Source organism: Callorhinchus milii, unplaced genomic scaffold (assembly GCF_018977255.1).
Source record: "Callorhinchus milii isolate IMCB2004 unplaced genomic scaffold, IMCB_Cmil_1.0 Scaffold21, whole genome shotgun sequence".
Lineage (NCBI taxonomy): Eukaryota > Metazoa > Chordata > Chondrichthyes > Chimaeriformes > Callorhinchidae > Callorhinchus > Callorhinchus milii.
This window is the reverse complement of record NW_024704762.1, coordinates 5,819,381-5,846,561: the sequence shown is the minus strand read 5'-3', so window position 1 is coordinate 5,846,561 and position 27,181 is coordinate 5,819,381. Positions and strand designations below refer to the sequence as shown.

At 44.0% G+C, this 27,181-nt stretch overlaps 1 protein-coding gene across 1 annotated transcript in view; it reads left to right on the top strand.

The window, feature by feature from the left end:
- LOC103182082 (mucin-16-like) overlaps nucleotides 1-4,993 on the top strand; it is a 51,309-nt gene extending 46,316 nt beyond the window's left edge. Inside the window, exons 106-111 of the mRNA XM_042342860.1 lie at nucleotides 285-445; nucleotides 978-1,159; nucleotides 2,028-2,095; nucleotides 2,315-2,463; nucleotides 3,119-3,231; nucleotides 3,802-4,993. Coding sequence (XP_042198794.1) covers nucleotides 285-445; nucleotides 978-1,159; nucleotides 2,028-2,095; nucleotides 2,315-2,463; nucleotides 3,119-3,231; nucleotides 3,802-3,903 — 775 coding nt within the window. The 3' untranslated portion in view covers nucleotides 3,904-4,993. The remainder of the gene's footprint in view (nucleotides 1-284; nucleotides 446-977; nucleotides 1,160-2,027; nucleotides 2,096-2,314; nucleotides 2,464-3,118; nucleotides 3,232-3,801) is intronic.
- Nucleotides 4,994-27,181: the final 22,188 nt, after the last annotated feature.

Genomic DNA, 27,181 nt, shown 5'->3' with positions numbered 1-27,181 from the left:
CTTCTCTGTAGCTTAGCCCCTAACTCTGCCATTGTGAAGTGCATCAAGATGTTACCTTGTGTGATTATAGTACAGGGACAGTACTTTGTAATCTTGGCCATCATTCCTCCAGATACAGTTGGACATTCACTTCATGGCTGTACCCACATAGGTTCTAGGACTTGAAGTCTTGTTTGGGTAACTGTCAAAATGAAGTTGTGAATAATGCCTCGGAAACCATAGCAATTCTTGCTTCTCGGACTCTCTTTAATTAATTCTTGGCGTTTCCTTGTTTAATTTGACAGCTCCGTGGATTCAGAGAGGACTACAATTGAATCCGTCTGTTCTTTCAAGAATGTTTCGACTGATCAAGAAATAGACAAAGTTGCTGTATTCCGCGAGTTCAAAAGCAACTTAAACCTGAATAAGCTGGGGCCATATCAACTGAGCGCCCTTTCCGTAGAAGGTAAATTCATTCTTCAATTTGAAGTAGCTAACCACAGGTCTACAAGTGCCTAAATGAAACAAACTTATCCAAGTTGAAAGCAATCTATACTCAGTTAGGCCAAAACCTTGTGACAAGGCTCAGAGAGGGAGTTTTCTTTCAGCGTTTATAAACAGATACATCGATAACAAACTTAGGGCCAAGCAGTCTGATTTACAACTGATTTATTTGTCAATTGTTTGGAGCTTGGCTCAATTGGTAGCCTTTTGCCTGTGATTTGGAAGGTTGCAGGTCAAGCATGTGGATTCAAGCCAGGGCTTTGAATCCACATGGTCTCAGCTGACACTCCAATCCTTGTGTGCAAATTGGCTGTCATATTCGCCTAAATATATACAATCACTACACTTTACAGTAAAGTGAAGCACTTAAAGGTGACCTCCCAACATAAAAGATGCAACATCAACTGCAAGCAATAATGCCCAACCAAGTACAATTTTTAAATGGTGACAATCGATTCATTACTATATTAATTTTACTTTTGTCCTTGATTTAGGCTATGAAGAAGTGACAACAACAGTTACAACTGTGGGTCTCGTCTCACCTACAGCGACAGTAGAGTTTGGCGACTCAAGATATAAACTTGAATTCACAATAATAAACCGAAATTTTGACCCAGAGCTTCAAGATACAAACTCTGCTGCATATCAGCAGTTTGTGAACCAAATCTCTATTACGGTGAGGTTTTTTAAAGTTGACCAATTTAAACCGAAGCCCCACAACATTTCATTAAACTTAATTACATGCCATGTTAATTCGGAGTCGTGTAGCTCAGTGGTTAGAGAACTCACCTCGCAAGCGAGAGATCTGGGTTCGATTCCCAGGAAGGGTGAAATGTTGGGCAAGTTTCCTCACTCCACATACCCCTGTTCACCTAGCAGTAAGTAGGAACCTGGTTGTTAGTCGATTGATGGATCGCTTTTCTGGGGATAATATTTCCTTCAAAAAATATATATAATTGGTCACTCAATCCACGACTGTGGTAATTGGCTGCCGCATTTGGCCCACAAAATATAGTCAATTCACTTTACAGTACATTCTGTGAAGAGCTTTCAGACATCTCAAAGATGCGATAAGGTACAAGGATCAAATTCAAGGATTATTATTATTATATTTATCTACAATGAATTGGATAATTATTTGAGGAGGACAGGTGTGCAGGGCTATGGGGAGAGAGCGGGGGAGTGGGATTGAATTGGATAGCTCTTTTTAGAGAGCTGGCACAGACACAAGGGGCTGAATGACTTCTTTCTGTGCTATATAATTCTATGACTCTATACAATCTACAATCATTACACTTCACAAGTAAATCCTTTCATGCTCTCCAGACGTGAAAGGCACTCCATCAAATGGAAATTTAATAAACACACAATGCTGGTTTCCGATTTGAATCCACTTTCAAATGACTGGGGCTATAGAGGCGTGGGTTTCATCGTAATATTTTTCCTCCTACTCGGTTAAGCGACTTTCTTTCGCCTCGATTAAATGCGACAAGATTTCTATTCTCCAACCAAAAATCACTGTGATTGCTTTTCTTTTCTGGCAGCTCACAAAGTTGTTTAAGAAAAGCACCTTGAAGGACAACTACAAAATCTGCAAAGTAACAGGTTTGAGGTAAGGGCAAGAGTTTCTAAAGCGGTGATGTTCAAAAATGTTTTTATTGGCAAATTTCAAATTTACCCCAGTTGCTTAATTAAGGAAGGAATTCCTACGTGCTGTATCGTGGATTATTATTTGATTAATTCTACTTTTTTAAATAAAATTATACAATCTGTGTCTCCAATTTACCTATACCAGATAATTAATTCTGACCTTTTCTCCTTATCCCTGAAGACTCGGATCCATCAAAGTTACCTGCAATTGCTACTTCAAACCAAATGAAACCGTGAGTACAGTCGCAATCCAAAACGAATTTGTTGCTGGAACAAACAGTACGACCTGGCTTGATGGATTTCAGCTGAAAAATGACAGCCTGTCAGTAGGTACGTGGTGGCAGCAATGCATTTGATTTCATTTCCACATCTTTTCAAGGAAATTCTCGCTCGGAATGTAACAAAACCTGCAAATTATTTTTCAGTGATGTTAAAATGAATATTTGTGGGGTATAAATGAAATTGTTCAATCTGCAGGGTAAATCAATTAGTACTTTTGTTCAGTGACTTTATACTTCAAAATTCGAGTAAATAGGGAGAAAGGAATTGAGAGAGGGGTGTAGAAGACGGATTGGGAGTTGGTGGAGGCTTGTGTGGAGTATAAATAGTGGTACAATTTAGTTGGCCTGTATTAGTGCTATATTATTTTATAGTCCTGGGGATAGTGCAGCTCTGGGGGGGGGGGGGGGGGAGTGCTGCATTCTTGGGAGGTGCTATCCTTCGGATGAGACATTAAACGGTGGCCCCATCTGCCGGATATCCGTTTTTTAACAGTTGCCAGGCAGCGATGATGAAGATCGGAAATACATATCAGGTTTACCGCTCGAGAGTGCGCCACTGCGGGAAGCAAAATCGACTTGGTTCCAAAACTATAAACAATGCGTTGTAGGAATATATAATTGTGAATCACAAATACAATTGGATTTAATATTCATTATGTTGAACTTTATCATTTATAAATGTCTTGTGTTGCTTTTTACTACAGAATCTCAAACACCAGACCTTAATTCCAGCTCACGTTTACCATATTGGGCCATCATAGTTATTGCACTGGCCTGTGTGTTTGCCGTGTTCCTGCTCTTCCTCTTGGGCTATGTGGTAAGTGCACCCAAGGAAAGCCCAATAAACTTTTTTCTCTCAAGACAAGATTATATATAAGTAACTATCAATTGCGAACCATTCTAAGACTTGTGCTATCAGCTCATTTTCTCAAACACTGAATCCAGTCATCTGCCATAGCATTACAGCTCAAGCCTACTGTGTGCACCATTCCCCATTTTATCCATCGCTTAACCCGAAAGAGCATCCTGGAATCTAAAACAGATGGTTTTCAAACCCTTTTTCCGGCTGGTTCCTGTTTGCGCCACCCTACCTACCTCAACATCTTCTTGTGACCCAGTCTCTCCCTCCCCTCAGCAAATATCAGCCTGCTTTATGTCTCCTGCCCCATCTTTTATGGGCGAGCTTTCAGCCATTATATCCCTGCTCTCTGGAACTCCCTCTGCCTTGCTCCCTTCCTACCTGTCTTTAAGACCTATCTCAACAACTGTGCTTTGCTTTCAGTCAATAGGGTAAATGCAAATACTGGTAGAATTTCCACCCAGTAACTGAGAGATGCGTTAATAGATTGACAGAACAATTCAGTTAAAGTCTCTTCTTTCCTTACAGATAACACTTTGCACGCGAAGCAAGATCCAGGGTTCCTATAATATCATGCAAACTCCTATCGGTGTCTACTTTCCACATATGAACTGGAGGAAATTGTTCTGAATACTCCGACAGCAGCAACAAACGACAACGGATTACATTTGTAAAGCGCAACTGGGAAAAACGCATCAGCACTTAGGTTGGGAAAATGAAGGGGATGGGGGGGGGACAAAATGTAACGAATCATCATTGGGAAGCATTCCAGTTGGATCTCTGTTTACTCTATTTAATCGTGTCCAGAATTTGACAAATTGTTGGAATCGGTCTCAACTCTGAAGTCGCTTTGCTGCGATTCTTAAAAGATCTTACAGAAAACCAACTTCAGAGTTAAAGCTGTATTTAAGAATTTGAAAAACTTGTAGATCGTCTGAAGCACTGCACAAAAGGACCCAGAGTAGGATATCTTCCCGCATGTTATTACGCTAAGCATAACCAGGAAAGCTAAAGCTTGACATTTTTGAAATATTTTAAAATTTAAAATGATCTTCATATTAGAAAATGAAACTTATATTTTTGCTCAAAGATATTTATGGACTCCTCAATGAATGTAACTTATTGTAGTAACTTTAGAAACAAATGCATTTAAGAAAAAATTCTCAAGAGACATGTATGTGTGATATATTTGCATTGATTTACTTTGAGTCGTGTTTAATTTATTTAGACTGTTTGTGCACATTTACTTCAAGTCCTGATGTGACAAAATGTTAAAGGAGCTATTAGGGAACCTTTAATCTTCACATTTGCATAAGTGCAGAGTTAAGGTCAATTAATCTTCTTCAGTAATGAACAACGCAATGAATACTCTTTTAAATTAACACTGCAGGACTTGCTGTTATTTTGTGTCGAACATGTTATGACATTGCACGCATACGGCTTTGAAATCTCTGCAACGTTAATTTACATAGAGAGAGGCACTTTAATGAGGCACTTGATTAAATTTTTTTTGCATCAACTTCTAACTGCTGTGGTTTAACAACGAGAAATATAGTTTTGCTACATCGACATATTTATAGCATTTTTAAAATTCTGACATATGAAATTATATCTGCTTTATTTTTGTAATCTTTGTTCCGCGTCTACTTTAAATGCAGTGGTGCCATATATCCGCTTAATACTTGAATGCAATCAAATAAATTATTTAATGATGAATCTATCCCGTTGTCTTAGGCTTTTTTCTGTTTGATTTATGGCTAAGGGAAGTCCACAGTGCCTCATCATCATAACAAATAATACAGTGAAAGCCGCTTAAGCCGGACACAACATCAAATGCAAGGATTATGATTATTATTGGGTATATCCAGCTTAAATGGCGTCCGAGGCTAACAGCATTAGCCTTACCTCTTCCAGCCCAGCAGAGGAGCAGTGGCCAAGGCTCCTCCCTCCCATTACCATTCCCACTGGACAGGAAGGGGACCAATTAGCACCGGCTCCAAGGTGATTGACAGCCCTCAGCCACTTGTCAATGGACGGGCCTTCCAATTATTCACAAACGGCTCAAGGCTACAACAACAACAGCAACAACTTGGATTGATATAGCACCCTCCATGCCGGGCGGCGTCTCAGAGCTCTTCAATCGGGATTTGACTCCTCCCATTCCCTCCTTTGGTTTCTTCCCGTTCCCCCCCCCACCCAAACAAGCAGTTCGAATCCGCTTGTGAATGGCTAAAGTCTGCTGTCAATCAATCACAATTTGACTCCTTCTATCTCCATCCTCGGATAGCGCCCCTTCATGTCGGAAAGACGTCCCGGGGTGCTGAACAGTCAGGGTTTTTTGTACCTGAGTTGGGAGTTTGGGTCAGGATGGGTGGGGGGGCGGGCAGGCAGGTGCAGGCGGGAAGGTGGCTGAAGGCACGGTCGAAGAGGAAGGTCTTTAGATGGGATTTGAAAGAAGCAAGCAAGGGGTTGAGGTGGAGGGATTGCGGGATAGAGTTCCAGAGTGTGGGGGCATAGATGCTGAATGGCCGACCGCCAATGATGGGGCAGGAAGTACAGGGGACCTAAAAGCAGCAGGAACAATACAACATTCAGATTAAAACCCTTATAAAGGATCCTAAATGCAGCTATTCATGTCAACAGTGGATTGGAAACGAGGAGGAGGATGTAAGAGCAACTTTGAACAGCCCCACATTCTGAAAAATCCCTTCACCCTCTGGCATCTCCCTACCTCTCTGACCTCCTCACTCCCAATCCACCACCCGGTGCCTCCACTCGACTGGCACCGGCCTCCTGCTTCTCCCTCGCACCCTCCGCCCCACTATCAGAGGTCGCGCTTCCAGCTACTATGCCCCCAAACTCTGGAATGTTCTCCCTCAATCCATCCGCCTTGCCTACTCCCTCCCCTTTTTCAAGTTCCACCTGAAAATTTTCCCCTTTGGCTATAATCAACTGCCTTAAGATGTAGGTGACCTCTGAAAAATGCACAATGCCATTTTACATATTGAACTATCACGATTGATTGTGGTGGAATGATAGAACTCAGTGGAGTCCTGTAGCTCAGTGGTTAGGGCACTCGCTTTGCAAGTGAGAGACCTGAGTTCAATTCCAGGCAGAGGGCGAAACCTTGGGCAAGTTTCCTTACTCCACACAGAGCCTAATAATATTCCCTCCAAAACCAAAAACAATAACAAAATTGGTCATTTTTAATAATAATAATAATCCTTGCATTTGATATAGCGCTTTTCACGTCGGGAGGACGTCCCAAAGCGCTTCACAGAATAGACTGTAAAGTGAATTGACTGTATATTTGTGGGCGAACGCGGCAGCCAATTGCGCACAGCAATGTCCCACAAACAGTCGTAGATTGAAAATGACCAATTTATTATTGTTTTTTTGTTTTGAAGGGATTATTATTAGGCGTGTGGAGTAAGGAAACTTGCCCAAGGTTTCGCCCTGCCTGGAATTGAACTCAGGTCTCTCACTTGCAAAGCGAGTGCTCTAACCACTGAGCTACAGGACTCCACATTTTAATCTACAACTGCTTGTGGGACATTGCTGTGCGCAATTGGCTGCCGCGTTCGCCCACAAATATACAGTCAATTCACGTTACAGTGTGTTCTGTGAAGCGTTTTGGGACGCCGGAGCGAGTTCAGCCAGTCGGGGAGCGGGGGCAGGACAGCGCGGGGAGGAGCCTGGGCCTACTGACCCAGGTACTTAAACTCGACGCCGGAACGAGTTCAGCCAGGGGGAGGGGAGGGAGGTGTGGGGGCGGAGCGGGGGAACTGCGACGTCATAGATTAGTTTTCAGGTGAGTGCGCGCGCACAAAAAAAAAAAAAAAAAAAAAACCTCTGCGCCCCCCCCCCCCCCCAGGGCTCACATCAGAGCCCACTATGGTCCTGTTGGGTTCGCTGCCCCAATCTACGGGATAATGCCATCCACCTGACCGCTCGCTCCCGGTCCCCGCGTGCGCACTATGGCTGCCGCTTTGACCCGAGCCCCCTCACCCCCTCCCTCCCGCCCCCCTCCTCTCTCCCCCAAACCCTCCCCCCTCTGCATCTCTCCCGCTCTCTCCTCCTCTCTCTCCGTCCCTCTCGTCTTCTATCCCCACTTGACCCTCCCACAACCTCCCTCTGCTCCAGTCTGGGAATCCTCCGCCGGGCTCACCGCGGCACTCGGCGTTGGCTGTCCAGCAGCAGCCACACCGACTGCCCCATTCCCCACCACACTCGCCACCCACCCCGGACACAGACCCGGGGAGTCAACCTCTCCTCCCTCATCCCCATTCCCCCCACCCCTGCCTCACAACCTGGACCCCCTCCCCTCCCACACACCCTTCTGTCAACCGCTCCCTCCACATCGGACTGCAAAATGTCCGCTCCCTCTGCAACAAGGCCCTGGTCATCAACGATCTCATCCTTGATGAGAACGTTGATATCATGGCCTTAACAGAAACCTGGCTCACCCCAGGCGACACCTTCCCCCTCACGGAGGCCACGCCACCCGGCTACACCTCCCACCACATCCCCCGCCCCAACCGCCGTGGCGGTGGTGTTGCCCTTATCTCAAGGACACCACTTGCCCTATCCCCCTACTCCACTGGCTCTTTCCCCTCCTTTGAGCACCTCACCCTCTCCCACCCCTCATTCCTCTCCCTTAAAATCCTCCTCCTCTACCGGCCCCCTAAAACCTCTCCCACCTTCATCTCTGACATTTCAACACTCCTCACATCTCTTTGCCTCTGCTCTGATCGCCTCATCATCCTGGGCGACTTTAACCTACACTTCACCCCCTCCTGCTCCATCTCCACAGACTTCTCTTCCCTGCTCTCCTCACTCAACCTCTCCTTACACATAAACTCCCCCACTCACAGTCACGGCCACCCACTCGATTTGGTGATCACCCGGGGCCTCAGTGTCTCGGATGTCACTATTACCGACAAGGCCATCTCTGACCACCACTTCATCTCCTTCACCACCTCCACCCCCCTCCCCACCTCCACCAGACCCACCACCATCTTCTACCGCCCTTGGAAGAAGTTACCCCCACAATCCCTAACCGATGCCTTGGAGTCCTCTGAACTCCTCTCCCTCTGGCCTTCAACCCTCACCGACCCCTCTTCTCCTCTCTCCCTCCTCCACAATACCCTCTCCTCCACACTCGATACTCTTGCCCCCATCACTTCCCGCACTGTCTCCTACTCCCGCTCCTCCCCCTGGTACACCACCCACCTCCGCTCACTGAAAAGCCAGGTGCGGGCTGCTGAACGCACCTGTGTCAAATCTGGCCTAACGGTCCACCGACAAATCTGGCTGGACCTCCTCAAAATTTACCGCTCCACTCTAGCCTCGGCCAAGTCGTCCTTCTACTCCAGGATAATCCTGGAGGCGAAGAACAACCCCAGGCTACTGTTTTCCACCACAACCCGACTCCTCCGTCCCCCCCGCCACCCCGCGCAGGTCATCTCCTCCAACCTTCACTGCGAGGAGATGCTGGATTTCCTTGAATCCAAGATCAAGGGAATCCGCTCCGCGGTCACTTCCCCTCCAACTTCCACCCACCACCCACCCCTTCCCTCCCACACTCCGACTCCTACCCATCCTCCCCTACACACCTTCGTACCCGTTTCCCCACCCTCTGTCACTGAACTCATCCTATCCCTAAAACCAACCACCTGCTCCCTTGACCCCATCCCCACTCCACTCCTTATCTCCCAGCTCCACTTTCTTGCCCCACATATCACTGACATCATCAACCTGTCCCTCTCCTCTGGCTCTGTCCCCATTCCATTAAAAACTGCCATCATCACGCCCACCCTGAAAAAACCCTCCCTTGATGCGTCGCAGCTATCAAGCTACCGGCCCATCTCCAACCTCCCCTTTTGGAGTCCTGTAGCTCAGTGGTTAGAGCACTCGCTTTGCAGGTGAGAGACCTGAGTTCAATTCCAGGCAGGGCGAAACCTTGGGCAAGTTTCCTTACTCCACACGCCTAATAATAATCCCTCCAAAAAACCAAAAACAATAATTAAATTGGTCATTTTCAATCTACGACTGTTTGTGGGACATTGCTGTGCGCAATTGGCTGCCGCGTTCGCCCACAAATATACAGTCAATTCACTTTACAGTGTGTTCTGTGAAGCGCTTTGGGACGTCCTCCTGACGTGAAAAGCGCTATATCAAATGCAAGGATTATTATTATTATTATTATTTCTCTCCAAGGTCTTGGAAAGAGTCGTCGCCTCCCAACTGCGCTCTTTCCTTTCCACCCACTCTCTTTTCGAACCCCTTCAGTCAGGTTTCCGTGCTGCCCATAGCACAGAAACTGCCCTGGTCAAGGTCACCAATGATATCCTGACCATCTGTGACCAGGGCTCCCTCTGTCTCCTCGTCCTCCTCGACCTATCGGCAGCATTCGATATGGTCGACCACGCTATCCTACTCCAGCGCTTGTCCTCCCACCTCAACCTTCAAGGCACTGTCCTTGAATGGTTTAGGTCGTACCTTTCTCACCGTCTTCACTTTGTCTCGACGAATGGCTTCTCCTCCACCCCCCGCACTGTCTCATGTGGTGTCCCTCAGGGCTCTGTCCTTGGTCCCCTCCTCTTCACCCTCTATATGCTCCCCCTTGGTGACATCATCCGCAGACATGGAGTTAACTTCCACATGTATGCGGATGACACCCAACTCTAACTTTCCTCCTCTACTCTCAACTCCACGACCACCGATGTCCTGACAGCTGCCTGTCCGACATCGAGTCCTGGACGAGAGACAACTTTCTTCAGCTCAACGTGCGAAAAACCGAGGCCCTCCTGATTGGCTCACGTCAGCGCCTCCGCACCTCAGGCGCTGACACCATCAGCATCCAAGGCTGCACTCTCCACCTCTCAAAGCCAGTCAGGAACCTCGGCGTTTTGTTCGACCCTGAGCTGTCCTTTCTCCCTCACATCCGCACCACAACTGGCACCGCCTTCCATCACCTCCGGAACATCGCCAGACTACGGCACTACCTCACCCCTCACGCTGCTGAAACCCTGGTTCACGCCTTTGTCACCTCAAGGCTGGACTATGGGAACTCTCTCCTCGCCGGCCTTCCCGCCACCTCTCTCCACAAGCTGCAGGTCATTCAGAAATCTGCAGCTCGTGTACTGTCCCGCACCAGGCTTCGGGACCACATCACTCCCACCCTCGCTCGCCTCCACTGGCTCCCCGTCCCCCAGAGGATTGATTTCAAGATCCTCATCCTCACCTACAAGGCCATTCACGGCCTTGCTCCCTCCTACCTCTCCAACCTACTATCCCCCTACCTACCTGCCCGTACCCTCCGTTCCTCTGGCTCCGGTCTGCTCCACGTCCCCCGCCCCAACCGCCCTACCATCGGTGGTCGGGCCTTCAGCCTCTCAGCCCCCATGCTCTGGAACTCCATCCCCCAGTGCCTTCGCCTTGCTTCCACCCTCTCCTCCTTCAAGGCCGGTCTCAAAACCTTTCTCTTTGACCGAGCCTTCAGCTCCCCTCTCGACTCTCTTCCCCCTCCTCGCTCCCTCCCTTCCCTCCCCTCACCCTGACCATTTCCCCCTCCTCGCTCCCTCCCTTCCCTCCCCTCACCCTGACCATTTCCCCCCTGCTCGGGTCATGACCCAACTGTGCAGCGCCTTGGGACGTCCTCCTGACGTGAAAGGCGCTTTATAAATGGAATCTTGTTGTTGTTGTTGTTGTTGTCCTCCCGACGTGAAAAGCGCTATATCAAATGCAAGGATTATTATTATTATTGTGAGTTAGGTGGTACTCAACATGTCAGGTCATCTTTCAGCTATATCTTGTGACTAACCCACATGGTGAATATTCATTCAGTTTCTGCAGTGCCAATAGCCACAGGGGATTTTCTTTGCTGTTAACCTTTCCCCCGAAAGTTCTCAGTTTTAGCCGTTGATTATCGTGCGAGTGAAGACTTGCACTGGAAATAGCCACATACGTGTGGTTTCTACATTGCCATTGAGTGCTCTGACAAGATATCAGGCAGCTGTGGTAATTAATAAATTCCTGCCAAGGATATGGGAGCCCACTTGAAATTTCATGTCATGTTAAGTGTCCTAAGAACACCAAACACACAGCGGTGTTCCACAAAGGAACAACAGTGTCCCACAAACAGTCAAACAGTAAACAAATCATTATTTTTGAATTTTTTTTGAGGCATTATTGCCTCCAGAAAAGCGATCGACCAATCGACTAACAACCAAGTTTCTACTTACCGCTAGGTGAACAGAAGTGTGTGGAGTAAAGAAACTTGCCCAATGTTTCACCGTGCTGGAAATCGAACCTGGGTCTCTCGCTTCCGAGGTGAGTGTTCTAACCACTAAGTTACAGGGCTCCAATTTACTTTACAATGTATTCTGGAAGTGCTTAGAGACATCTCAATAATGTGATAAAGCACTTTATGATTGGCTTCCCACATACAAAAAGCTACATAAATAGAGTAAATGTACCCCATGTGGAAATTCCACCAGGTATATTTTTTTAAAAATATGAATTGAAAAAGAAGAAACAAAGAACAAAAAGCTCAATATCGATAGGAAAAATACACATAAGTATCATACAAAGTATTCACAAATTGGGTTAAGTAAAATAGTGCCACAGCGTGATACTTGTTCAGTCAGTCAGAGTTTGGGTGTAAAAAATTGAAGCCATGTCTACATTTGCAAAAAGACCAAAATTTGATCAAGTTATTTTACGCTGAAGAATCTCCCTTATACTTCCACTATCGCACGCTTTCCAATTCTTCACATTACGTTTATTTTTCCCTACTGAAAACCTGTGATTTACGTTGTTAGACAAGAGAGCTTGTGAAAATTTTGTAGAAGTTGTGAATAACAGGAACCAGCTTTGAGAAAAATGGTTAACCTCAAATGATACAAGTTCCACGAAACATTAATAACAGGCTAAGCAACTCAGTTTAATTTCACAACTAACTCCAGGGTAATCCTGTGCATAGGAAGGCATTTAAATCTCTTACCACTCGTTTGAACGAATACTTGCTTATTGCTTCATCTTGCTTAAGGAAAGGGCAAACGGTGTAATTAAATAAGAATTTGTTGTGGGAGTATTATTTAGTTTCATTGTATCTGCCTACGCCAAAAGGTGAACATCGAACATTAAATTGCAGTGTTCAATTTCCATTTGTAGTGATAATCAATCATAAACTTTGATTTGAAACAGGACTTCTCAAAGCGCTTCACAGGATACACTGAAAAGTGAAGTAACTGTGTGTTTTGTTGGAGATGGAAGCAGCCAAATTTGCAGGCAGCAATGTCCCAGAAACAGTCGCGGATTGAGTGATCAATCTTATTTGTTAACCAGAATGTGGGTCTATTCAGCAGATATTGTTGTCCTGTAGCTCAGTGATTAGAGCGCTCGCCTTGCAAGAGGTTCAATTCCCAGCAGGGCAAAATGTTGGGCAAGTTTCCCAACTCCACTCACCTCTGTTTACCTAGTAGTAAGTAGGAACCCAGTTTTTATTCGAATGGCAGATCACTTTTCCAGGGTTAATAATTCCTTTAAAAAAAAGGAACTTAATCCACTACTGTTTGCCGTTTCTCACCCACAATCTATAGTCAATTCACTTTACAGTATATTCCGTGAACACTTTGAGATGTCTCAAAGACATGATAAGGCTCTGTGTCAAGTGCAAATATTATTATTATATTATGGCAATGGTGAGAGTACAGCATAGAATTACTGGGATGTGATCTGGATTGAAAAGATACAACTATCAGTAATGTTGTACTGGATAAGGTTTTATTCCCTGGAGATAAGACAATTGAGAGGATACCTGCTTAAAATTATTTAGAGATTGAATAGGATGGATATAAAATCATCAATACCAACTTGCATTTATATAACCCCCTTCATGTGGGCTAGCATCCTGGAGCTCTTGACAATGGATATACATAAACTGTTTCCACTTATAGAGAGAGTCAATAAAAGAAGGCATAAATTTAAGTTAACAGATCTAAAAAAAAGAGTTGCAGGAGAAACCCCCATTACCGAGAGGAAGGTGAGATTGTAGAACTCATTGTCAGAAGCTGAGGTTCTGGCAGAAAACATTGATTTGTTTAACTCACCCAGAAGATAAACTGCTTTAACCAGAGGGTTATTAGTGACTGGAACAGATTGGCTGGAAGGGTTAAGGCCAGGACATTGGTCTCAATTAAAAAGCATCTCATTGCTGTGATGGACGGATGTTTGGTTGGGTGGGTATTCTGGAAGGTTGACATCAAAAGGAACAAAGCCCCTTTTTTCTCTGAACCAATCTTGTGAAGGGGAAAATTGGAGTGAGAGAAAGGAAGAGGAGTATGGGTGGGGGAAGAAAAGGAGGGGGTATTTAGATTGGGTAGAAAACCAGTTTCAAACTGAAAATTTAAGATGTTGCCAATTTAGGGTGTTTGGGAATTCTTAGAATAAGAATAAATCCAGACACAAAGTCCCAACCTTTCTGATCATTATCTGAAAAGAACAAGGCAAGGCACTCTCTTGTACTGCTAAATTGCTTTATTCATTTCAAAGTTTGCGTGTGGGTGTATATATATCTAAGAAATTATTTAGGTGCATCTGTGCTAATGTAGTGTTCTCATTTCATATGCTTTGTGACCATTAGAAAAATACGTGGGAAGGATTCTAACTCAGTCAAAGTTGATATCGACCTCCACTACAACAACAACAACCTGCATACCCAAGCCTGCTAAATTATAGAGACACACTTATCACAAGGAACATTGGACATTTGACTCCAAGTTAGAAAAACAGTATATTCTTACAGAATTGGCATTCTTACTTTGCCAGGTCGTCAGGTCATCGATCTGAAAGCCTGAAACGTTAACCCACTTTCCTCTCTCCATAGATGCTGCCTGATATGCTGAGTGTTCCCAGTGACTTCCGTGTTTATTTCAGATTTCCAGCATCTGCAGTATTCTGCCTTTTTTTTCTTACTTTGCCTGTTGCCCTCAGTTAATACAGTGTGCAAGGTACAAACTGTACTGCAGAAAGTGTTGAGAGTACATCATGAATACACAATCCTTGCATTTGATATATCCTTGCATTTGATATAGCGCTTTTCACGTCAGGAGGACGTCCCAAAACGCTTCATAGAAACACTGTAAAGTGAATTGACTGTATATTTGTGGGTGAACGCGGTAGCCAATTGTGTACAGCAATGTCCCACAAACAGTCGTAGATTGAAAATGACCAATTTATTATTGTTTTTGGTTTTGGAGGGATTATTATTAGGCTCTGTGTGGAGTAAGGAAACTTGCCCAAGGTTTCGCCCTCTGCCTGGAATTGAACTCAGGTCTCTCGCTTGCAAAACGAGTGCTCTAACCACTGAGCTACAGGACTCCACTGTTTTTTTCAGATAATGATCGGAGAGGTTCCACTTATTTATTCTGTTTTCTAAGAATTCCCAAATACCCAAGATTGGCCACATCTTAAATTTTCAGTTTGAAGCTGCTTTTCTGTAAGTTTCTTTGAAGAAAACTACAGAAAAACTGATTCAGAATTAAGAATGAACTCAGCAAATTGCCAAATTATTTGCGCTCTGAAATAAATAATACTAATCCTAGCAATTGATACTGTGCCTTTCACAGCACACTCGTCTCGCAGTCACGAGGTTCAATTCCTGGGCAGGACAAAACCTTAGGCAAGTTTCCTTACTCAACACGCCTCTATTCATCTAGCAGTAAGTAGGAACCTGGTTGTGATTGCTTTCTGGGGGCAATATTCCCAACTGTTTGTATGACACTGCTATGTGCAATATGCTGTTGGGTTTCACCTGCAAAATATAAAGTCAATTATAGTAATAATAATTCTTGAATTTGATTTAGCGTCTTATCACATCTTCTATCATAGAGCGTTACCCTATGAGCCCATTGTTAATTCCACGTAAATCCACAACCAATTGAAGCATTACTACAATCTAACCACAACCATTCTATTTCAAGGAAGCAAACCAATTCTTGCTTATTCGTATTGTACAGCCCTTTTTGAGGGTCATACCTGCAAAGTTAGCTTTATTTAAATTTAAGACCCTTTCTTCGCATTTGACTGCACCGCTCTCTAACGTAATACTAAATTCTATCATGTTATGATGTGATAAAGTGCTATATCAAATGCAAGGATTATTACTATCATTATGATTGACTTCCAATACGGTGCTGTTTAAGCCTCGACAAAGTTCTAAAGGTTTTATGACAAATCGTATTCCTGCAAATAGGCACCCACATTTTACCTGAATATCCCAAACTTTTTTGGGGAGCCAATCTATATATTTTGTAGGCGAATGCTACAGAATGCAAAAAGCTACATAAATAGAGTAAATGTAGACCCATGTGGAAATTCCCCCACATCATTTTTTTAAAAAAACGAATTGAAAAAGAAGAAACAAAAAACAAAAAATGTTCAATATCAATAAGAAAAAATACACATAAGTTTCGTACAAATGAATCACAAATTGGGTTAAGTAAAATTGTGCCACAGCATGATACTTGCCCAGTCAATCAGGTTTGGGTGTAAAAAATTGAAGACATGTCTACATTTCCAAAAAGACCAAAATTTTATCAAGTTATTTTACACTTTACTCACCCTGAAGAATCTTCCTTATACTTCCACTATTGCATGCTTTCCAATTCTTTACATTACATTTATTTTTCCATCACTCAAAACCTGTGATTTATATTGTTAGACAAGTGAGTTTGTGAAAATCTTGGAGAGGTTGTGAATAAGAGAAACTAGCTGTGAGGAGAATGGTTAACCTTAAATGATGCAAGTTTCACGAAACATTAATAACAGGCTAAGCAACTCAATTTAATTACTAATTCTAGGTTAATCCTGTGCATAGGAATGCATTTAAATCCCTTACCACTTATTCGTAAAGAAACCTGTTTATTGCTTCATCTAGCCTAAGGAAAGGGCAAATGGTATAATTAACAGAAACATTTTATTGGAGCATCATTTAATTTCAATGTATCCTCCTATGCCAAAAGGAGAAAGGTGTAAACATCAAATTGCAGTGTTCAATTTCCATTTGTAGTGATAATCAATCATAAACTTTGCATTTGAAACAGGACGTCTCAAAGCGCTTCACAGGATATACTGAAATGTGAAGTAACTGTGTGCTTTGTTGGAGATGGAAGCAGCCAATTTGCAGGCAGCAACGTCCCAGAAACAGTCGCGGATTGAGTGATCAATCGTATTTATTAACCAGAATGTGGGTCTGTTCAGCAGATATTGGTGTCCTGTACTCAGTAATTAGAGCACTTGTCTCGCAAGCGAGAGACCTGGGTTCAATGCCAAAGAACAAAAAAAAGTTCAATATCAATAGGAAGAATACGAGTAAATAATATAATATACAAAGTATTCACAAATTGAGTTAAGTAAAATAGTGCCAAAGTATGATACTTGTCCAGTCAGTCAGGGTTTGAGCATAAAAAACTGAAGACATGTCTACATTTCTAAAAAAGACCAAAATTTGATCAAGTTATTTTACATTAAAGAATCTCCCTTATACTTCCACTATCGCACGCATTTTCCCCACTGAAAACCTGTGATTTATATTGTTAGACAAGAGAGCTTGTGAAAATCGTGTATGATATATACATGGGATGTAAATTGCCCTGCCAATTATGGGCAATAGACAGGTATGTGAAAGTAAAGCCCCCATCTTGCCCCCTTTACCTGTCTTCAAATTGTATCTGAAGACCCTCCTCCTCAATCGTGCCTACAGCAATTGCTCCTTTTTTCCCAGTTCTACGTCATACTCTGCCATTGTTCAGTGCTCTGAGACAACAGCCCGCAGGAAGGGCACAGTAAATGCAACTTAAAAATAAGGATAAGCTGGGCAGTGGGAGTGAATCAGAATTACAGGTGTCGCTATAAGGTTGACTGCAACAATTAAATCAGAGTGCTGTGCCTATTACAACAACAACAACAACAACATTTCATTTATAGAGCGCCTTTCATGTCGGGAGGACGTCCCAAGGCGCTGGACAGTTGGGTCGGGACCCGAGCAGGGGGGAAATGGTCAGGGTGAGGAGAGGGAAAGGAGGGAGCGAGGAGGGGATAGAGAGTCGAGAGGGGAGCTGAAGGCACGGTCGAAGAGAAAGGTCTTGAGACCGGCCTTGAAGGAGGAAAGGGAGGAAGCGGCGAAGGCACTGGGGGATGGAGTTCCAGAGCCTGGGGGCTGAGAGGCTGAAGGCCCGGCTACCGATGGTAGGGCGGTTGGGGCGGGGGATGTGGAGCAGACCGGAGCCAGAGGAACGGAGGGTACGGGCAGGTAAGTAGGGGGATAGTATAAACTCACACATCGCCCTTAGATATTTCTGATGATGTCCCTTTACAGTGTATTGCTGTCATCTATCAGGCACAATTAGGTAAGGAACTAACTACCCCTGAAAAAAGTCTTCCAGACGTCTCAAAGCGCTTCACAGAATATACTGCAAAGTGAATTGACTTTATATTTTGTGGTTGAAACGTGGCAGCCAATTGTGAGCAGCAGCATCCTACAACCAGTCGTGATTGAGGGCCCAAATTGCAATAACAACAAAATTACATTTGTATAGCACCTTTCACGTCCGGAGAACGTCCCAAGGCGCTGGACAGTCAGAGTTTCGGACCCGAGCTGGGGGTCGGGACCAGGGAGAGTGGAGGCCAAGGGGGGAAGCAGGGTGATTGAAAGCACGGTCGAAGAGGAAGGTCTTGAGATGGGTCTTGAAGGAAGCAAAAGAGGGGGTGAGGTGGAGGGACTGCGGGATGGAGTTCCAGAGGATGGGGGCAGAGTGGCGGAATGCCCAACTCGCCAAGAGTGGGTCGAGCGAGGCAGGGGACGTGAAGCAGGCGGGAACCCACTGAGCAGAGGGAGCGAGCAGGGTGGCAGGGGGTTAGGAGGTCACAGAGGTACAGAGAAGCAAGACCATGGAAAGCTTTGAAGGTGAGGACCAGGATCTTGAAATGTCTCCTCTGTGTGATGGGAAGCCAGTGGAGTCGGGTGAGGATGGGGGTGATAGGGTCATGGAGTCTGGTGCGGGAGGGGACACGGACTGCAGAGTTCTGGATGATTTGCAGCCTGTGGAGGGAGGAGTTGGGGAGACTGACAAGCAGGGAGTTTTATGCACAGTTTCATAGTCAAGTCTCGATGTAATGAAAGCGTGTATGAGGGTTTCGGCGGTCTGAGACAGTGGCGGAGCTGGGCGATGTTGTGGAGGTGGGGGAAGGCAGATCGGGTCATGGCACAGACGTGGGGTAGAAAGGATAGTTGAGGGTCAAACAAGACCCCAAGGTTCTGGACTGGCTTAGTAAGGTGGAGGGTGCGACCATGGATGGTGATGCTGTCAGTGCTTGAGGTGTGGAGGCACTGACGGGAGCCAATCAGGAGAGCCTCGGTCTTGTGACGTTCAAACTCCAGGGTGGGAGGGGGAGATGTGGAGGGCGCAGCAAACAGAAAGGCAGAGGCAGCTGAGTGGATCCCCTTGACTTTGGATTCAAGGAAATCCAGCATCACCTCGCAGTTGGCATTGGAGGTGAGGATGGGCGAGGCGTGAGAGGGTGGGCAGAGGAGCCGGCTGGTGATGGATAAGAGATGGTAAATTATTGTTAGTATTTTTTTTTGAAGGGATTATTACCCGTGAAAAGCTATCCGCCAATTAACTGACAACCAGTTTCCTACTTAGTGCAAGGTTAACAGTGGCGTGTGGAGTAAGAAAACTTGTCCAACATTTCGCTCCATCCAGGAATCAACCCCAGGTCCTCTCACTTGCGAGGCGAGTGCTCTAAACCCTCAGCTACAGGATTACAGTACGAATGAACAGTGGGATGAGACACAGTACAGTCTCAAACCTTTAACTTGAATGTGTCGAGAGCTTTGCAATAAGTAAGCAATCCTGAATCAGAAAATGTGCAACCCACAACCACACTGACAGCTAGACTTGCACTTTAGGCAATGAAGAGGGCAATAAGTGTAATATTAAAGCAGAACAATAGGGGAACTTAAAACCATCATGCACATATTCCTCACAAACAAACAAAACTGCAACCCAATTGGTATATCTTCAGTGGAGGACATAATGTACATTTCTCACATGCAATACACAATCTGACCATGAGCTAAAGGTGCAGTAAAGTAAATTAAGTGTCACAAGGAAACTTACAAACAAATCTGTATTCTGATCTATTATCAGAAGCCCCGGAGGATAGGAGCATAAACTGAGGTAGCAGATTCCTTTAATAGCTGTGGGTTCCATTGCTTAAAGGCCTTGTCTCACAGAAATGTTTTTTCTTGTTAAACCAGTTTTTGCCAACCTGCGCCTAATACTTTCCAGAACTAGGTAAGCAGGATGCATAACGCCAGGAAAAGAGTGCGTATTCCATCCCAACAATCTATCTCTGGAATCTCCATGTGTAGGCAGGAAGCACAGAATTCTTAGTTTGGTTTGGATACTCTTAAGTAGGGCGTGTGTTCAAGGCATTGAAAGTGCCTTCTGCAATGGGTTGCGTTACTCTATGAGCCCATTGTTGATTCCATGTAAATCCGCAACCAATTGAAGCATAATTGCATCTAACCACAACCATTCTATTTCAAGGAAGCAAACCAATTCCTGCTCATTCGTATTGTACAGCACTTTTTGAGGGTCAACTGTACGTTTGTCTCATGCAAAAACCCAACGCCATCCTTCAGAGCATCTACACCAGGCAGAGTTCCACACAAGTGAAACCCGAACACTGATGCATGCAAGTGTCATGTGTTTGGAATGGAATTGCTCCTTGAGGAATGTGTACACCCTGCTTACCTATTCCAAGAGTGTAAGAGGGGAGGTTTGCAAGAGTCAGGGCTTGGGGCAAACTGGAGCATACATTGCAATCACAGAATATCTGATTTGCCCAAAATATTAGTCATTCACTGAACTGAATGTACAACCTAATAATCTGTAACCTGAACTTTGATCCACATTTTATGATATCCTGATCAAACCATGTTTTGTTTCTATTGTTTTATTTTGTTTTTATTAGTTGAGGATTTTTTGAAGGTTTAATTATATCTTTTTATGTATGTCATGTTGATAGAATTACATAGAATATCCAGGCCATTCAGCCCAACTTGTCTATGTTGGGGTTTATGCTCTACATGAGTCTCCACCAATTACCCCAACGTGCAAACTGGGGTTCCCTGGTCCTAATAATTTCGAGAATTAGGTAAGCAGGATGTGTCCCTCCAGGGAGAGAGTGCGCATTCCAATAAACATTTCCTTGTAAAAGTGGGAGATATGGAAGTCTCAGTTTGGTTTGGATACTCTTGGACATGGTGATTGGTTATCACATATGTCAGACCCACTTGACCAAAAGAACGCTCTGAGGCGTCCTCCCAATGTGAGAAGCTTTTAATTCCAATATCAGAGATTGAGTTTCTCTACAAACCTTGGGCGCAATACTAATTATGCTCTTGTGGATCAACCTTCTGTGTTGCATTGTCAATGTCAAAATAATGCATCATTGTCCAAACAATTGCTGGGTGACAGCAATAAACAAGACAAACGAGATGCCTGACAATATTTCTATTGATTTTAAGTTCAGAAAATCCCCAAAGGCATTTTCCATCTGAATATTACTCTGATCAGGTCATACATAGAGCACTGCGTAAAGGTCTTGTCACCATGACATAAGGGAACTGCCTTGACCCTGGAGGCAACGCAGAGGAGAGAAACAAGGTTTAGAGGAATTGGAATGTTGGAGGGAATGAGCTATGACGAGATAAGTTAGGGGTCTTCAACCTTGAAGAGCGATGGCTCAGAGGAAACATTGTAGAGCTCTGTAACATTCTAAATGGGACTGAGAAAGTAAACCCAGAACAATACTTTCAGATATGCCAAAGCAGCAGAACAAGAGAGATGGGTTTAGGGTTGCAGAGAGCAAGATCAGGGAAGACCACTGTGTATTTCTTTAACTGGAGGGTAATTAGTAACGGGAATGGATTCTCAGAAAGGGTGGTCAACTCTTACCAGCGTGATTACTGTAACAGGTGAATCATAGGGTGTCTAACGTGGAAAGATATGATCAAATGGCTTGATGGTGAAAATAAAAGATCATTGCACAACACCAACTTATAGCATCTTGCTGGGGTGACTTGCCTGGCTGGAGCAATCTGAGTTGGTTCTGATCATGTAAGGGGACTCCCTGAGTGTATATACCCACACCATCATTAAGTGAGCATTCCTGGTTCTTTAGTCCCTTGTGTGAGCAGAGGTACTTTGGCTTAGCAGCTGAACACTTGCTACACACAGGAAAGAATCCTGTCAACTGAATTTGGACTGTGCTACACAACCAGCACTTCAATGCACTAGGCGTTTACTCTCGCAATACTCAGCTACTATATTATTTTCTAAGTAGCTTGCATGCACGTAAGCAAGTGTAGGAAGAACATGTAATTATACAGCACCTGTAATGTTAAACCATCACAAAGTGCTTCAAAGACACTGTTTTCACATGCAGTTGCTGTTTTTGTAAGCAAATGAGCCAGTCATTTTACATGAAGTCCCAGAAGGTGGGGGCAGAAAAGCTGAATGCCCAACCACCAATAAATGGGTACACAGCGCAGGAGACAAGAGGTAGGCCATTGCCTGCTAAGTGGAGGGAGCGGACAGGTTGATATTGTATTAACAGGTTGCAGTGGTAGGGAGGAGTAAGACAATGGAGGGCTTTAAAAGTAAAGACGAAAATTTTCAAATCAGTTCTCTGAGGGATAGGAAGAGTTTGGAAGCCCAGCAAGCAGATAGTTGGCGTGGTCAAGCCTAGATGTGATGAATGCTTCAATGAGAGTCTCGGTGGGGCAGGCAATATTGCGGAGTGAGGGAAGGCAGAACGAGTGAATAATAATAATAATAATAATCCTTGCATTTGATATAGCGCTTTTCACGTCGGGAGGACGTCCCAAAGCGCTTCACAGAACACACTGTAAAGTGAATGGACTGTATATTTGTGGGCGAACGCGGCAGCCAATTGCGCACAGCAATGTCCCACAAACAGTCGTAGATTGAAAATGACCAATTTAATTATTGTTTTTGTCTTTTTGGAGGGATTATTATTAGGCGTGTGGAGTAAGGAAACTTGCCCAAGGTTTCACCCTGACCTGCCTGGAATTGAACTCAGGTCTCTCACTTGCAAAGCGAGTGCTCTAACCACTGAGCTACAGGACTCCACTGCATGGATGTGGGGTTCAAAGAACAGTTGAGAGTCGAACAGAACACCAAGGTTCCATACTGGTTCTGTGAGGTGGAGAATGCTGCTATCCATGAATAGTGATGCTGTCAGCACATGAGGTGAGGAAGCACTGATAGGAGCCACAGCAGAAGGGACTCCATTTTGTCAACATTCAACTGAATAGAGTTCGCTCTCATCCTGGACTTGATGTCTGACAGACAAACCGCCAAGACAGCAATGGTTGTGAAGTCGAGGATGAAGGCAGAGAGATCGAGTTGGGCATCATCCGCATATATGTAGAAAGTAACCCCATGCCTGTGGATGACATCACCGAGCATGTAGATATTAAAAAGTAGGACCCACCTCCCCATACATGGAATGTCGCATGTGATGATTTGAGGGCACAAGGAGAAATTGTTTCTCCGTCATTTTAATCTCCTAGAAAATAAAATGACAAAGGAACAGCTTCTCCTTTGCTTCAAGGCTTAAAGCAAAAAGTCAGTTGTTTGGGTGTGTCCCCTCAATGTCACAAGACACTTGCAACATGGGAAGGTACTTAAGTAGAAGGTTACCTTTCTGAAATATCATTCTGCTCTTCGGTACAAACTATGGATTTTAAGGCACATTATTCAAAGATTTTGTTCTGGTACCTAGTTGTATTTTGCCTCTGCATTTCAGGTAAGAATTAAAGTTACTATGTGTTTACATGCGTTACAAACAGGGGATGACATACTTATCATTTTTATTTTAAGATGCACCTTTTGTTAAAGCTTTTATTTTTGGGGTCAATGGAAATTATTATTAATAATAACAATCCTTGCATTTCATATAGCGCTTTCGTGTTGGGAGGACATCCCAAAGTACTTCATAAGATTTACTGTGAAGTGGAATGACTATGTATTTGTACAATTGTAACTTGAACAGATCAATGTTTTATTTAAAAAAGGACTATAATGAGAAGGTATATGTGGTTCTAAAAACAATCCTTGCACCCTAGCGTGTAATTGAAATGTCTTTTAGTGCTTCACAGGATTTACTATAAAATGTAGTGACCATATTTGTAGGTTATTGTGGTGACCCATTTGCACATAGCAATGTCTCACAAACAATAATTAAATCATTGATCAGTATCTTTTTCTTGAAGGATTGCTGCTTTCTCTTTTATTCGGACAGTTCTATGGGCTCTTTGAGGTCTACCTGAGCAGGACCAATGAGTTTGATTTAAACAGTTTAATTTGGCATCGGACGGACAACACTTCTGACAATGCTCCCTTACTGCTGCAGTGGAGTGTCAGCCTAGACTATAAACTCAAAAACCCGACATGGGGCTTGATCCCACAACCTTCTGACTCAAATGCTAGAGTGTTACCAATTGAGCCAGGCTGGCAATAGCAGTGGTCACTCCAACCAGACGTTAAGGATATAGCAGTGGCTTGAGATAATTATTTACTGGTGATAAATCACAAATCGCATTTTCTTTTTGGACACCCAAGGTCCCAGTGAATTTGCAAACACTTAAGGAAAGCAGCAATAATCTTACCAAAGATGGTTTAACCACAGAACAGCGTTCATTTTATCAATCATTTGGCTCCTTTAGAATGGATTAAAAGGACTGCCTTTATTCTATCCTTAATTTTCTTCACATGAGAAATTATTCTGGACCTGTTCATTACTGTAGTTTATAATGCCAGTAGATGAAACCATTTCTGGAATTTTGTTTACATAAAACAATATTTTTTTCATAGCTCCATTTTGAAATCCTATAATCCTAAGGAGCCATTAGGGAATGTAAGGTTGGAAGTCATTAGGTTGTTTCATCTCCACCCAAAAGGTTCTGAAGTTAAGTTTCCACCCAAATATCTATTGTATTGCTCTACATTCTGAAACAGATAGAGAATGTTATCAATGCAGAAAGCCTCCCCTTGCTGAATGCTACTCCCCAATCCAAAGGGAGAGCAGATAATGACAGTCAGTGTGATATAGGTTCCCTGAAGGTGACCCGGGCAGAAACCAAATTTCTTCAAGATGCAGAAACCTTTATCTAATGGTGAAATTAGGGATTCACAGTTAGATGACAGCCTTCCTTTATCTTCTGATGTAACTTTACTTATAGAGCTTTGGATGAGCCTAGTTTTGGAGTTTCAGTTATGTTGTGCATGGCAATGTGTCCATTCAACAACAATTTACTTTTGTATAGCAACTCTCATGCAGGTTTACGTCTCAGAGCGCTGTGCTCTGGATAAACTATCTTTGGGATAAGATTATTGCTGCTTCCTTAAGTGTTTGCAAATCCACTGGGACCTTGTGTGTGGTTTGTGATATATCATAAGTGATAATTATCACAAGCCACAGATATGTCCTTAATGCCTGGTTTGAGTTGCCACTGCAACTGCCAGGAACTGAAACGGCTGTTTTTTTTTATTCTGATTGTCTTTTGATAGAATGGGAGTACTAAACTCAGTTTAGAAGCTGTCTTCTCCAACGATGGACAGAAATCTGCTCGGTTATGAACATCAAAGATCAAAATCAAACACAAGGCTTGTTAGTATTAGGAATTGGGCTGCATGCATGTGGCAATCCATTTGTGCGTCAGGAACTTTACAATAAAGCTTTAAGCTTGATCTAAATACATATGATCTACTGCAAATGTGTGTTTTTATTTTGTTATACAAATAGGTGCGTCACTGAAAAGATGGCAAACCAAACCGGGTAAGGCGAATACCACAACTGTAAAAGGAACCATCCCATCCAGAAGGTTCACACATCGTCCCGGACTGCTCCCCACTTTAGGAATATCAGGTAATCCATCAAATGCCAAGATAAGTACATTGTTATGGAGAGATGTTACTTCTACACCAGGAACTAGCCATATGTTTTACAATGTGACAATGAGATCAAAAGGGTGCCAATTTGTTATGATTTACAATTACTCCAGCAGGAGGAGATAGCACCAGCATATACCACAATGGTCCAAATGGCTGAAAGAACTCCCTCTTCCACCCACTAGGCCCCAACTTCCACCTAACCATAGCCTGCAAAACTATTTTGGTTTCAAATTCAAGATGCTATGGAATTGCGGAAAATTCTTATATTCTGTCTTGATTTGGAAGCCATTTCTTTTTAAGAACAGTGCAAAAGTAGCTCCCGAAATAAAGGCAAGATTTAAGAATTTATTAACAACTCAACACAATGTTGAAGTGGTCAGGCAGAATCGTCTCAAGGTTAAAACAAGATCGCATTTTACACCGACTGCAGCTACTGACTTGCTCTGATGTCATGGTTAATGCAGGTAATAAAAGTTTGCAGCGTATATGACATATGTTCAAAACAGTTCCCCCTTCGAGATTCAGAATTACTCAGCACACAATGTCGGGATTTTCTTCGGTCCATTTGCGAGGACCAAGGCAAAGTTGGGAGGTGGATTTGTGGTCAATAGAGGAAGAGGTTACGGGTGGGGGTGCTCTGTTTTTACACTGAACTGTTGCTCAACACTGTAGAGATAGAGTTAGCTCCACACATCTCTTTGCCAGGGCCTCTCACATGAGCACCTGGATTAAGTAGTTGGTAACAAGTACACCTAGTTCATGGCATTGGATTTGGATCTCCAGGAAATAAAGCAAGTCCCAAAAATGGGAATTCTTGCCACTCTGCTCCTGATAAGTGTTCAGCCCGAAGCTCTCAAGAGTAAAGTAGTCCTAACTGGAAGCTGTCACACACACAGAAATCTTTTTTTTTAAAAAATTAGGATGTGCTTTGTTTTTCTTTCAAAAGGTGCATTGGTTAAACCTTCAAGACCACAACGTGAGTTGTCCTTGTCAACATCCATTCGCAAGTCCACACCCAGCCAGTCTACACCCAAACCCCCACCCAGTCCAAACCCAGGACAACAGCTACACCCAATCCCAGCCAGAAAACACCCAACACCCAATCCCAGCCAGCCAAACATACGGTCCAAAGGTGACCAGTCCACAGCGAGGTTCACATACAATCCACATCCAGGCACAAAGCAAAAAAGACAGAAAGGAATCCCAAACCCACAGACACGACCAACGAAAGATAGACAAAACACAAACAGACACCCAAACCAAAGCAAACCAAAAGACACAAACAAACCCACAAATAAACTCACAGGCACAAGCAAACCTACAGCCACAACCAAACCCAGAGACACAGACACACCCAAAACCACAGACACAACCAAAATTACAGACACAACCAAAACCACAGACACAATCAAACCCACAGACACAACCAAACCCACAGATACATCCAGAGACACTAGGAAATACAAACCCACATGGAAACCCAGCCATTACACACGCACAGACACACCTAAACCCACAAAAACAACTCACAGACGCAACCAAACCCACGCACAACAAAAAAATGATTGCAAAAACCCAAATCCACAGCCAAACCCAACCAAACCCAAAATCAAACCCACAGACACCTGGAAATCCAAACCCACGTGGAAACCCAGCCATTACACACGCACAGACACACCCACAGACACAACCAAACCCACAGACACATCCACAGACACACCCAAAACCACAGACACAACCAAAATCGCAGACATAACCAAAACCACAGACACAATCAAACCCACAGATACATCCACAGACACTAGGAAATACAAACCCACATGGAAACCCAGCCATTACACACGCAAGGACAC